The sequence below is a fragment of the Thunnus thynnus genome, chromosome 9, assembly GCF_963924715.1.
Source record: "Thunnus thynnus chromosome 9, fThuThy2.1, whole genome shotgun sequence".
NCBI classification, from domain to species: domain Eukaryota; kingdom Metazoa; phylum Chordata; class Actinopteri; order Scombriformes; family Scombridae; genus Thunnus; species Thunnus thynnus.
In genome coordinates, this window is record NC_089525.1 from 8,474,396 (window position 1) to 8,488,590 (window position 14,195).

The 14,195-nt window shown below is 38.4% G+C and overlaps 1 protein-coding gene across 1 annotated transcript; it reads left to right on the forward strand.

Moving 5' to 3' along the window:
• Positions 1-1,421: 1,421 nt before the first annotated feature.
• guf1 (GTP binding elongation factor GUF1) lies at positions 1,422-13,482 on the forward strand. The gene is made up of 17 exons (XM_067598642.1): positions 1,422-1,836; positions 2,130-2,241; positions 4,881-5,029; positions 5,730-5,810; positions 5,901-5,978; positions 6,079-6,162; positions 6,259-6,323; positions 6,414-6,617; positions 7,824-7,963; positions 8,725-8,848; positions 9,381-9,513; positions 9,939-10,082; positions 10,701-10,834; positions 11,192-11,293; positions 12,910-13,029; positions 13,188-13,224; positions 13,331-13,482. Exons 1-17 carry the CDS (start codon positions 1,651-1,653, stop codon positions 13,463-13,465), a joined length of 2,028 nt encoding a protein of 675 aa, XP_067454743.1. The 5' UTR covers positions 1,422-1,650; the 3' UTR covers positions 13,466-13,482.
• Positions 13,483-14,195: the final 713 nt, after the last annotated feature.

Below are 14,195 nucleotides of genomic sequence, written 5' to 3' on the forward strand. Positions count from 1 at the left end.
CACCAGAATCTCCCAAATCCATAGTTTCATGCTTAGAAGCATTAATCTATGTTAATGATAATTTTCACTATTTCATATTTTCTCAAAGTATACTATAATACAGTCATATTTTTATGCATAGAATAAAACAAACAGATTTCCAGCTGCCATCTTTGGTTTAAAAAACAAATTACAACTTGGAAAATTTAGTAAAAATGTTGGTAACACTTTAAGTCCCCCTATTTAGCATTTACAAGCAGTACATACATTTAATAAATGGTTTATAACACACTATAATGTAATTGTAAGCATATATAACAACCTTGTAAGTGTTTATTATTAGTAGCCTATTTGTCAGCAATTATACATTCTCCTACAAAGACATATTTTATATTATTATAACTGTCATACATAATGTTTATACACCAGCATCCACCTGTGGCTGCCCACATGCAGGAGGAGTTATAGCTGTTGACAAATGCATTAACAGACGCATATGTCAGCTACAGTACATTATAGTGTGTTATAAACCATTTATAAACGCTTATATACTGATTAATAATCCTAAATAGACAGACCTGTGAGGGGTGTATTATCTGTAAGAAAACAGATGGCAGCTCTGTGACTCGATTGTAATCCTCAGTGCAAAAAGTCTCAAATGAAAAAAACAGATGATTACATGACAGGCAGAAACCGGGGCTAATAGAGGCTTATTATCTCTGGTTGTACAAAGAGGAGAAGCAGTCATCTATTCTTGTGCAGGAGGCAGCTTCGTTGTCATAGCAACTGATATCCATTTTTATCATTGATCTGACAGCTTGAGTAGGCGGGACTTCCGGCTATGCAAGTATTTCCAAAGATGACTATTGACAAGATAGTTATCTCCCTTTCACGTTTTTTGATTTTTTAAATTCTGTATATTATTCTATTAATCTAATTGTTGTCCCTTATATGCTATTTGGCTGGTCCTTTACTGAATTACCTTCTACACTATCAGTAGACATGAGGCTCCTGTGCTGCAATGACTCTCAGTTTAAAATCCCTGGAAATAAAGGCTGCGTACAGTAATGTATTTAGCTTTGCATATCTCATTAGCATTAAAAGTAAAAGTGAGTTGAGTCATTTTGTTTTTAGCCTGTTTTTCGCTAGCCAAAATTAGCATTAGCATTAGCATTAGCAATATCACAGTTAACCATAGAGTGTAAATGCACCGTCCTAACCAAGCTAGCAGCTAACGCTAGTGCTAGAGTTAGCTCCACCGTCTCCCAGCAATGGGTGACGTCACGGTGGCTACGTCCATTATTATCGCTTTTTCGCCATGTATGCTCTTATAATACATCCATGGTATGCTCTTATTATACATCCTGCTGGCGTAAACGAAAACGGAAGTCATTATAGGGACTTATCTTGTTTGTTTTGTTTTTTTACATCACCTCTGCTTCGAAAAAAAAAATCAACCACATTTCCCAGAAGTCATTGCCAATGACCTGTCACCCAAAATGTCTGCACCCTAGGAACTCAGTTACCGGGGGTTAAGACCATTTACTCTAAAGATTCGTGAGTTTTTGATCGTCCTGACAGTCCACCAATAGTCTGCCAATGTGACAATAGCCTGCACTATATTAGCGATTCATCCTCTTCCCACCATGCTGTGAGGTTACCTGCGAAAACATGTGGTTTTCTTTAGTCAGACGGTGTTGTGAAACGCCTTGGTTAAGGCATGTTTTGCAGTTCAAAATGCACAGAAGGAAAATCCAAAACTATAACATGACTTACTCAATGTTGAGACACCACTGGATGAAGAGGCTGCCTGCTCTGTCCTGCAGCGTCAACATGATGAGCACACAAACAGACAAGGTAGGAAACATGTTTGAAAACAGAAAGGTATGTTAGCTGCACTGTCAGGACAAGTTATTGTCACTGTGTGTGCTGCTTCTCGTTCATAAGTCTGTAATATTTCCTTTAGTTGTCAAAGTGCTTGATTCAGTCAAAAACAGATACAAGTAAAGGCTGAATGCACTTTATTTGTTGTGATTGGGAGCCTGAAAGTTAAACTGCCAATTAAAGGGATGAGATGTCAAGTTCATTAAGCTCAAAATTCTGGTCCTGTTCTTCAGAAACAGACATAACAACTCCTTTCCTTTTCTTAGGACGCCATCGACCTGGCCAAGTTTCCTGTGGACAGAATCAGGAATTTTTGCATCATTGCTCACATTGACCATGGAAAAAGCACTTTGGCTGACAGGCTGCTGGAAATGACAGGTATGTTTGTTCATCATGCTGGATTTTTCCTTTTTTATGGTTTACATGTATTTGTAATATAGAATTTTCACAATCAGGTTTACAGAGTCAGGCCAGAACTGTATCTTGTGAATGTTAATTGATCTGTTTGTTTATGGTGTATTGCTTTGGTGTTTCTGTCTTCATGGAGTCCCACTGCTCCGTAGCTCAATGACTACGTTTACATGCACAAAATATTATTTTTGTCCATCCCTACTCCAAAAAAGACAACATTCCTACTAAGCTGTTTACATGGCTAATGAAAATGAATATTGCACTAATATTTCCGTTTACAAGCAGAGGGTTTACAGGGTTTCCTTCTGCTCCAGTGGGAACGAGAATCACAAGATCTCTGCAGGCAGTGAAGTAAACATTAGTGAGCAGCTGCCTGATATTTATAAGTTATATTGATATGACTGATATTATAAATTTAAGGTTACAGGCACATCCAGTACCAAGGTTGTCCCATGATGTTTACTACACTTCTGAGTGTTTTTGGTGCATCACATCGAGTCGTCACCATCAGCCAGGATAATAACAGATCTGCTCCGTCCCCATCGTGGAGAAGAAGTGCTCTGCTTTTCCAGCCCGCCTTGAACAGCTCTCCACTCTCCTCTCGTTCCTCTCCTATGTCTGCCTTCCTGCTCTTGCACATGTCATTTTGGCTGCATAGGGGTGAACAGGCAAGAGGGCTGTGTGCAAACTGCAGTAAAAACCCCAACTGAGACACATATTCTGAACGTGCTGTATACACGTTCAAAGAATGCTCCTAAAACCAGAATAATATCAGCATGTCCCACATCTTAATTGGAAAATGCTACATTCGGAGTAAGGCCTATTTCAGAATATCCAAGCGGAATATTATATTAGTGTGCGTGTAAACATATTCAGAGATCCAATTTGGTGGCGGCGAACCCTCTGTATTGTCTGTTTAATTTTTGTTTTATCTCTCCAGCTTTTCTATGTATATTTTATTTTATTTTACTTTGCTTTTATTTGTAACAATTCGTTTATATCAGTGTTCTTTTTCCATATGTGTATTTGTGTGTTAAAAAAAAAAAAAGTTGTTTGATTTTAATGGTTCCAATTAGGCCTGAAAAATAAGACACAGTAACAATGCTCTGGATTAATTCAGGAAGCATACAAACCAGTTGTATTTCATTATCAGGCCTAAATAGAAAATAAACGACTAGGACAGATCCACAAACTGACTGTTTTAATTGCCACATGGTCGTTTCGGGCAAGACGCCCTTCTTCAGCTTGTGTACTGGCAATTTCACAATCAATAGACACAGGTGCAGTTAATTATAGATGTCAACAACTGACACAACAGGTCTGTCACAGCAGGGGGAGCCACAATCATATGATGTAGGTTACTAACATAAAACAATTTATAGAAAATAATAAATTAAAGATAAAAAAAACAAAAGATAAACTGAGGGAGGCGTGTTGGATACACTCTTGATAATCTCATTCCCTATAGGTTGAATGAGGAGATTTCATTTGCATGTTTCTTATAAAGTGAATGCAATTTGTGTTGTTTTTTGTTTGTTCTTTATCTTTAATTCATTATTTTCTATAAATTGTTTTATGTTAGTAACCTACATCATATGATTGTGGCTCCCCCTGCTGTGACAGACCTGTTGTGTCAGTTGTGGACATCTATAATTAACTGCACCTGTGTCTATTGATTGTGAAACTGCCAGTACACACGCTGAAGAAGGATGTCTTGCCTGAAACGTCCATGTGTCAATTAAAAAAGTCCATTTGGAGTGCTGTCCTAGTCTTTCTTTTGCTGTTAAGGACTGATAATGAAATACAGTTCAGTGTTTCCCTTAGAATTGTTTTCAGGCCAGGTGGTACGCACCAAAACAAAAGACGAGGCGTGCAGGATGGCGTATTCGTGCGGTCAGATCACAAGGAGAGGATCACTTAATAAGCTGCATTCATTGCATAAAAATAAGCTTGAGCCCCATCTGCCCCTCTCAATTCTCCCACTTCTGTCACTTTCCCTTCATTAGTATTTTTGCTTGGCTCCAGAGTTTTGGAGAAAAACTTTAATATATTTGGTTATATTTGTCCCCTGTGTTAGAGCTTTTTCTCTTTAGGTGGCGCCATCAGCTAACCTGCATACGCTCGCACTCTTACTCTGCAGTAATTTTAAGGCTCTCTGACAGCTGTGGCACTCACATCGTGCCAAGAGTTTCCCAGGCAACAACACAGAGGTTGATTCACGTTTCAGAACAGCGCCGCACAGAGGCTCCCAAACGCAAATGATTATTGATTTCTAAATGATTGGCTATTTGGCATTATTTTTGGCATTAAAGAAAAGATTTTTTTGGCGCGGTGGGGCCCCTCGTTGGCCTGGTGACCCACCAGGTCTGTACAATTATAGGGGAAACACTGCAGTTGGATTGTATGCCCCCTGCATTAATCAGGAGCATTGTTACTATCAAAATGAGTACATCTTTCTCTGCCTCTCACACACACACACACACACGTATAATGTTAACGATTGGGTCACAACTGAAGCTCAGACATAGTCCTGACTGAGTAAACTGTATTATACCTGAATTGGCTGTTAATAAAATGCCTGACACGAGGTGTTGCTTAACAAACAGGTGCCATAGCAAAGACGGAGAAGAACAAACAGGTGCTGGACAAACTCCAGGTGGAGCGAGAGAGAGGGATAACAGTGAAGGCCCAGACAGCCTCATTGTTTTACAACCACCAGGGCCAGCAGTACCTCCTGAACCTCATCGACACACCAGTAAGTCCTCAGCTGGGTGAGATGTCTGAAAGGAGAGGCATCCAATGTTTTGTTTTTAAACATGAATTATGAAAAGGTACTACTTTAGTTTGGTGCAACGTGCTTCTGGATCACTAGGTGGAAGCATGTGCCTTGTAAAGTGTATCTGACTTGATGATGAGGTAAGTTAATCCTGCCCTCTTCTGTTCTCATTTGTTTTCTCATCTCCTGGTTGTCACTACTACTTCCATTAGATTATTAACACAGTCTAATGCAAGCAGATTAATTAATTCAGGCCTAAAATCTGTCTTAAAGCAACACCCACATGCTCGTATGTACATGTGTTATTAGTTATTAGTAACTGCTTTAAGACGTAATCTTTTTGTATCAGGGACGGACAGAAGGAGCATAAGAACACTTGAACATGAGAGGATTGTTTCAAGACATACTTGAAAAAATGTGAAGGAATCCTTTAAACACAGACTGATAATGTGAAATATGCGCTGATTCTAGCACAGCATCAGCTCTCTTGTCTAAATTCATAATTGCAATAAAAATCAGACCAAAATCTTAAAAGCAAAAAATAGCTGACTTGTTATGTGAAGGGAAAAAATAAATATGCTTTTTAGGATTTTTTTTTTAAAATACTTGCATTTGTTTACATGCTGCATTACTCATGTGTCTCAACCTTTTTTAACCTTTTGTTTCATCTGTCTCTCAGGGTCACGTTGACTTCAGTTATGAAGTGTCTCGATCGATCTCTGCATGCCAAGGTGTACTGTTGATTGTCGATGCCAACCAGGTAAAAAACCAGAATTCTTGCTGTTCTTTGTGAATGTGGCTGCAGATGCAGCATGCACTGCAACCGTTAATATTTTCTTGACATGTGAAGGGGGTTCAGGCGCAGACGGTTGCTAACTTCTACCTGGCTTTTGAAGCTCAGCTGACAATCATCCCTGTCATCAACAAGGTACACTCAGACCTGCCAGTGTTTGGTTTAATCATATGCATTATTTTTCCACTTGACTGCGACGTGGCAGGTAATTCTATTCTGACATTTCCTCCCTCAGATCGATTTGAAAAATGCTGATCCAGAGAGAGTGGAGCTACAGATTGAAAAGGTGTTTGATATTCCACGCGAGGAATGCATCAAGGTGAGTTGGAGCGTTTGTGAGCTGTATCTTGTGATCCACAGAAGCTCTGTATTTCTGAGAGATGTGTCTTATTTTCTGATCTCATCTTTTTTTCAGATTTCGGCTAAACTTGGAACAAATGTTGAAAGTGTTCTCCAAGCTGTTGTGAACAGAATTCCATCGTAAGAAGGCACATTTGGTCTCATTTCTCACACGAGACAATGTCTGAGGCACAAAACTGAAGCTGTTTTTTTCCGTACTTGTATTTTCAGGCCTGCGGCAAGTGTAGACGACCCATTTAAAGCCCTGGTGTTTGACTCCAATTTCGACCACTACAGAGGAGTGGTGGCCAACATCGCTGTGTTTGGAGGTCAGGTCAAAAAGGGGGACAAGATCGTGTCAGCGCATCTCGGCAAAACCTACGAGGTCAACGAGCTGGGGCTCCTGCGGCCAGATGAGCATCCAACACAGAAACTGTATGCTGCACTCGTCATCATCTCATGTCATTTCTCCTATTTGGTATCTTGTCCACTTAATATGATATGAAACAATTAGTCAATTAATTAATTTGTAAATCCACAGATACATTTTCTGCAACTAATTAATTGTTTTTTTAAGCAAAAATGGCAAATATATTATGTAATAATAAACTGAATATCTTTAGGTTTGTTTAAGTTTGTCAGACAAACAAGCCATTTAATGACATCACCTTTGGCTTTTGGAAAATTGGACTGGCAGTTTAATTATTTTCTGACAATTCAAAGACCAAAAGATAAATTGAGAAAAATCATCAGCTTTATATGAAAATTAGTTGAGGCCTAATAATAGCCTATATATATATATATATATATATATATATACATACACACACACACACACACACACACACATATATATATATATATATATATATATATATATATATATATATATATATATATATATATATATATATATATATATATATATATATATATATATATATATATATATATATATATATATACACACACACATATACATATATACATATATACATATATAGTACCAGTCAAAAGTTTGGACACACCGAAAGTGTTCTACGAAATTTTACGTTTACTGTTTTTGAGAAAAAGCTGTCTTGCTTTCTTGCATTCTGGTTTATTTTATGCAATCTTAATCAGGTGTATGAACAAGAATCATACAAATTAAAATACATTTTTTAACTGACCAAAAATTAGTAGTCACTTAATTTGACCTTAATAGTAATAATAACTTAATAGTTTATCTTTAAAAAAAAATGCCAAACATGAAGATTTGCTGCTTTTTGAAGAAGCCACCTCGGGCTTTAGCAAGTGATGATGACATTTTTCACCATTTTCAGACATTTTCTAGACTGAACATTTAATTTAATAATTGATTTATTGAAAATTGGGTTGTCTTTGATAATGACAATAATAGATATTTTCAGCACTATAATGAACTTGTAAAATATATTAACAATCAGATTCTGACGTCAGCCATGTTTGCACAATAAGCCGCCTTCTGTTTGTCTGTAAGTGTGTTGTGTGGCCTCCTTTTAATAAGCACTGGTCCACACAGTAGATAAATACCAGAATCCTGTCAACATTTGTCCAACTGTCCATTGAGATGCTTGTTTACATTATATTAGTGTGACTCTCTGAGATGGACTGTTTGTGTAGGTTTGCAGGCCAGGTGGGCTACGTCATAGCCGGCATGAAGGATGTGAAGGAGGCCCAGATCGGTGACACACTTCACCTCCTGGAGCAGCCGGTGGAGGCTCTCCCAGGGTTTAAACCGGCCAAAGCCATGGTCTTTGCTGGTAAGAACTACCCTCCTCTGCTGTCACTTATTGTTTATTATCTTGCTCTTAATTAAAAACTCTCTCTGAAAAAAGAGAATAAAAACTGTAACTGAGAATACAGTATTTCTATTACACCACCTAACAGCAGTGACATGATATGAAGAGCTGCAGTTCCATCAGTACGTTCAATACTAAATTAAAAAAATTGCTAAAAACTACACAGCTCTGTAACCATTGACTCTAAATTTCATCTCATGTTCTTCTCATGAACTCAGTCTTAATTTGATCTTAATTTGACAAGCTTACATTAGTTATTTCTGGTTGACATTGTGAGTGTATGTGATGTGCTGTTGTGTGTAGCTTTTTATTTTGTATTATGTGTCCTGTGTGTTTTTTGCTGTGTACTGTTAGTTGTTATGCTGTTACATGTTTTAATTGTGACCTGCTGAAGGGACTGCAGATGAAAGTTAGCTATAAGCTAAGTCTGGTGCAGTACATCAAATAGTGACATTTATGTTTAACACTGTACATGGTCCCAATAAATACATACATACATAAATTACTCAGCACATAACAGAGCACGGACCTTGAATATTCCAGCATTACTGGACATGTAGTCGAACATAAAAGCCCTCCAGTGCATGCCTTGTTCCACTCACTGGTACAGTAAGCGCAGTGTGCTGAATCTCAGTCAGTTGCAGTCAGTGCTCAAGAATCCTGTTTGCTGATTGTTGATGTGCACTCTGGCTTTTTTTGGTTTGTTTGTTTCCGTCCCCCAGGCATGTATCCAATGGACCAGTCAGAATACCCAGGCCTTCGCAGCGCCATTGAGAGGCTGACCCTGAATGACTCAAGTGTCACAGTGCAGAGAGACAGCAGTCTGGCCCTGGGAGCAGGCTGGAGGTCAGGAAACTTCTTTAAATTAGAATAAAAAAAACTGGCTTTACAATCCCCAACAGAGGAGGGCGTCATTGCAAACACTGTAGCAACGAATAAAAACTAAAGATTTTAAAGATGCTGAGCAGTGCAACCTCAAAACTTAGACCCCCCTCAGGAGTTTAAAATGTTTGGACATTTTTCAACTAATTTTCTGTTGTTGATCGGTTACCCTCTTTTTCCGAGGTGCATGTTCTCTCGTTCGACATCATATTTTATGATTGATAGGTGAATAAACAACTCTCTTTGGACAATAATGTATGGCGCCAAAATCGGGAGCCAAGAAAGAGTTGCAGGTCATATTATGAGTCCGGTGGATGTAAATTTTATTTTATTAGTGGCAGTTACTCATATCAAATGGATGTATGAGATGACACTGGAATATAAATGAGTTTCACTCACTGTTGAACTCTTTCCAAACAGGCTCTTTGTAATTAGAAGCTTGACTAGCAATTGTGAAACTTGAGTGAACCTTCTTGACCCCCCCCCCCCTCTGCAGACTTGGCTTCCTGGGACTTCTTCATATGGAGGTGTTCAATCAGAGGCTGGAGCAGGAGTATAATGCCTCTGTTATTGTAACAGCGCCCACCGTGCCCTACAAGGCTGTTCTGTCTTCAGCCAAACTCATCAAAGTAAGAGCCATTTTTCTGCTCATATATTGTCCTGTTCTTACAGTAGAGCCGTGCTCACACTGTAATTTCAGCAAAAAAAAAAAGCAAATTTCTGACTCTGAAATTGAAGATAAATGGAGGCTCTCTGGTATCGCTGGCGTGCTTCCCTGTGAAATGACAATCAGAATGTTCTGTTGCAAAGGCAAAATCACAGCCAATTTGAGTGCATGATGGACGTAAGTTGAGTTTCTCTTGGAAACAACACTTTCTCATCCCAACTCCTGGCAGCGACTATCTGTACGTGAAGATTTTAGGTGATTATTTTATGATGGATCATTAAGATGTACATTATTTCTCAGTTAAGACTGGAACTGAGAATCCCTTTAAATTCATAAAAGTCTTAACTTTTCATGTGCAGATTGAAATCTCACCGGTTCTTCTTACAGGCGCACGGCAGTGAAGAGATAACCATCGTGAACCCGGCTCAGTTCCCTGACAGATCAGTTGTGTCAGAGTATTTGGAGCCTATGGTGCTGGGGACCATTCTTGCCCCAGACGCCTACATTGGCAAGATTATGAGTCTCTGCTTGGTAAGACTGTCTCTTATATCACAAGATTGATTGATTCGTTTCAGCAACGTTTTTGACAGCTGAGGAAAATGGAAACGAAGGGACAGAATTTCTTGGTATATCTTGTCTATATTGCATTTGTACTTTCTGCAACATATGCAGTTTATTTTCATTTGCTTGTATACATTTGACGTGTATATCTGGCTTTGAAACATTGTGTTTAAAAAGTTTTTTTGTATGTCGGAGAGGGACGCTGTCTCTGAATACTTGAGTTGGCCTTATTCTCAAGCCTATCAGCAAATGGAGTTTGACAGGAGATACTAGAGTGCATCCATCCATCCTTTTCTAAACTGGTCTGGAGCCAAAACATTTAAAAAAAAAACATGGAAAATTATCTTTTTTGTTTGGTAAATGTCTTTATTTTTCTAAAGCTACTTTACATGTTCAGGCTTTTTTCACACAACAGAAGTGTGCCTTGGCATCCAAATGTTTCTCAAGATCTCCAAGAAGTCCCCCTCAGTTTCAATTCATTGATTAACTGAAGCTAACCAAAGGAGCCCTTCTTCAATAGTTAGTATAGTTAATACATGCAAGACTGGTGGAAGCAACAATAATATCATGCTGTTTGTGTTCTTAAAGAATCGCAGAGCCATCCAGAAGAACATGGTGTACATAGATGACCAGCGTGTCATGATGAAGTATCTCTTCCCTCTAAATGAAATTGTTGTGGATTTCTACGACCTCCTCAAATCGCTGTCTTCTGGATACGCCAGGTAAAATTAAGCAGGTACCATGTGAGATCATAGTCCACTGTCAGTCATAAATACTTAATTACTTTGGTGGAAATGATCTCCTTGCAGCTTTATATGCAGCATATTAAAATAAAGTTACATGAACTACATTGAAAATGCCAAAAGGGGAATTCTCACAGCTTTAAAGTAGATTTGAAACTACTGACTTTCGTTGTCAAATGTATTTGTATCCTCTGTCAATGGATGAAAGACATTCTTAGGTAAAAACTGTCAAAGAATCTAGTAAATGAAAACATCCACCTTCTCTTACATTTAACAGTATTGGAGAAATGTCTTAAATGAAACACTCTGTCACTTTTCACTGCTTCACTTCCATAGTTTTGATTATGAGAACGCGGGCTACCAGGCTGCTGATTTGATAAAGATGGACATTCTCCTGAATGGACGCCCTGTGGAAGAACTCACCACAATTGTGCACAGGTATGTTTCAAATAATAGAGTTTAGATGCTGTAAAGTAAAAGTAATTGATTTTTAATTTTCCTTTTTTTTTTGGATAAGAAGTTAAGAGGCTTCTTATTTGTCACTACAGTCTCCCACAGCTAAATTATGACTGTTACTGAAAAGAATTTGCAGATTCTTACGAGTTTACATAATTTCAAGGTTACATGGTCCTTTATTACTCAGAGTCATTCTTCTGAGCCTATGGAGCATGAAATATATTCAACATCCAGGATAATATTAAAAAATGGCTTCTTGACAGCCAGTGTTAACATTATCTATTACGATGACTTTACACACCGGTCAAGGACTTCATTTCAGTTGTGACAAGGACAATAGATTAACTTCGCAGGCCAAAAGTGATGACGGACGGCGGATATGTGTTTAATGTACTTACCAAAGCCGGTGCAGGAGTCAGTACAGGCCTTGGTAATTGAAGGGCGCTACGCTTCACCAACGATGGCCACTCTCTGACCATTCATACTGTACGTCTTGGAGCTGAGCCGAGCGTGGCTTTAGTCTGTTATTCTTTAAAGGCAACACGCCAATCACAGAGCAGAATATCTTGAACAAGAGATACAATACAGAGCGACAGAAATTTATGGTATGTGACCGGAGGTAAATGAAACAAGGATGTCATGTCAAGCAGAGAAGCCACTTACACCTGGTTGATATGAAGGATTTTACCCAGAGTGGCTTACAGTGCGTGTGGTGGGTGTCCACAGCAGGAAATGAGACCAGAAATCTGGTGTTCGTGTGTTGTTCTACTGGTTAACATGCAAAGGTCTTCTTCAGTGGAAAATGTGGCCCTCTACTGACCTTCAAACATGAACCTACCATGGTCAATGTACATAAACAATGTGTAATGTGAAAGGTGTCATCAAGATTGATGAACACAGAGAAATTATCATCACACTCTGCATTTCCCCTCAGCTCTATGGAGCGTTTTAGCATCTTTAAGCTCATTGTTTTGGTTTTACGGCCCACAACTTTACTGTTCTCACCAAGCTCATTTCCAGCTGCAGCAGGCAGTTATTTTTAGCCAAAAAACTCTGAAAAAAAACACTGTTAGCTACCTGACTGGCACCAAACAACAGACAAAGTTAGCGACTAGCTTTCAGGAGTTAGTGGAGACCAAAACAGAGCTGATAGTGAATATTGGACTTAGATTTGACAGAGGGCCAGAAACATGACTCCAAATGAATAATGTGTAAATACAAACTGTTTGCTAATATGTTTGATGTATCATCACCTGATAAAGTTTATAAGTCAGTGTTGTGTTAACAGCTTGTTGTGCTGTCCGCAAGTAGCGAACAATCAATTAACACTACTTTAAAAAGCCATATTTACTCCACCTCCAACCTCACTTTGATGAAACATGTATTTGTTACTGACTGTCTGAATTGGTACCTGCATCTTTTGGGGATGAAACATATACATGTCATTAACTTCTGTATTTTGAGGTGATGTGAGTACTGTAATTTAATGGATAACAGTCTTTTTCCTTCACGGTACAGAAGAGCAGTTTGTGCCCACCACTCAGTCAGTGGTGGTTTAAAAGTTGTGTTTGGTTCTGACAGGCGTGTTTTCATTGCAGAGACCGTGCATACAGTTCAGGGAAAGCCATGTGTGAACGACTCAAAGATTCCATACCAAGGCAGATGTTTGAGATTGCTGTACAGGCAGCTATTGGAAGTAAAGTCATCGCAAGAGAGACGTAAGTACAAGATCTTCACTGAGCTAAAGGCTTTGTTAGAATGTGATGAGATGAAAAAACACAATGAATACATAAAGCGCTTTGAATTGTCTTTATGTGTGAAATGTGCTAAATAAATACAGTTCAGTGTAAATAAGTGACATGTGTGGCTTTTACAGGATCAAGGCGTACAGAAAAAATGTTCTTGCAAAATGTGTAAGTAATTCTTTTTCCTCTCAAATGTTTTAAATCTAAAAATATACCACAGACCCTCTGAATTCCCACTGAAGCCCAAATGAATTATTTATTTCTCTCTTGATAGTACGGAGGTGACATAACACGGAAGATGAAGTTACTGAAGAAACAGGCAGAGGGCAAAAAGAAGATGAGGCGTATCGGCAATGTGGACGTCCCCAAAGATGCTTTCATTAATGTTCTGAAGAGGAAAGACAAATAAATGCAATACTGTTAATATATTATTAGATATTATTATTATTGTATTCAACAGGTCTTTCTTATTGAAAGGCTCTCTGAATAAAGTGGTCGTTGGTGCTGCACTAATTGTGCTGATTTTAATAATATGCGTCAGTGCTTCATTTGTCTCTGACAGTTAACAGATAAGTTGTCAGGAAAGGAGTTAAAAGGTTCTGTATTGTTAAAAATCAATGTTTGTTATCATGTTAAAAATCATGCATCTGTTTATCTCCAGTGATTCTGATGCTTTATTAACACGTCTGCTCATGGTGGTCCATGTATCATCTGATTTTCTGGCAGTCTTCACAAACAGTTTAAAGTTGTTAAAAGAGATTTGAGCTTCATTTCATGTGCAGAAAATTATGATATGAATGAGAAGACAGTATTTTAAATGGACAAGAGATTTGAGACATGTCTAGACATTTAAATCATTTCTCAAGTGAAAATACCAAACATTTTCTGGTCATAAATGGGACACTGAATCCCTGCCAGTTCTTGATCTCATGCAGAGAAGTATCACCTTATTATTAAAATACACACTCTGTCCTGTGTGTAGGAAAATTACTCCAACATTGTCTTTTATGTTCCCAGTAGATGGCAGCAGCGGCTCAAACCCACAACAGACCTGAAAGCAAGATAATTCCATCCTGAGATAATTTCCAATCAGCCTCAGGCCTCATAAATGTCAACTTTAAATCATGTAAAACTCTAGA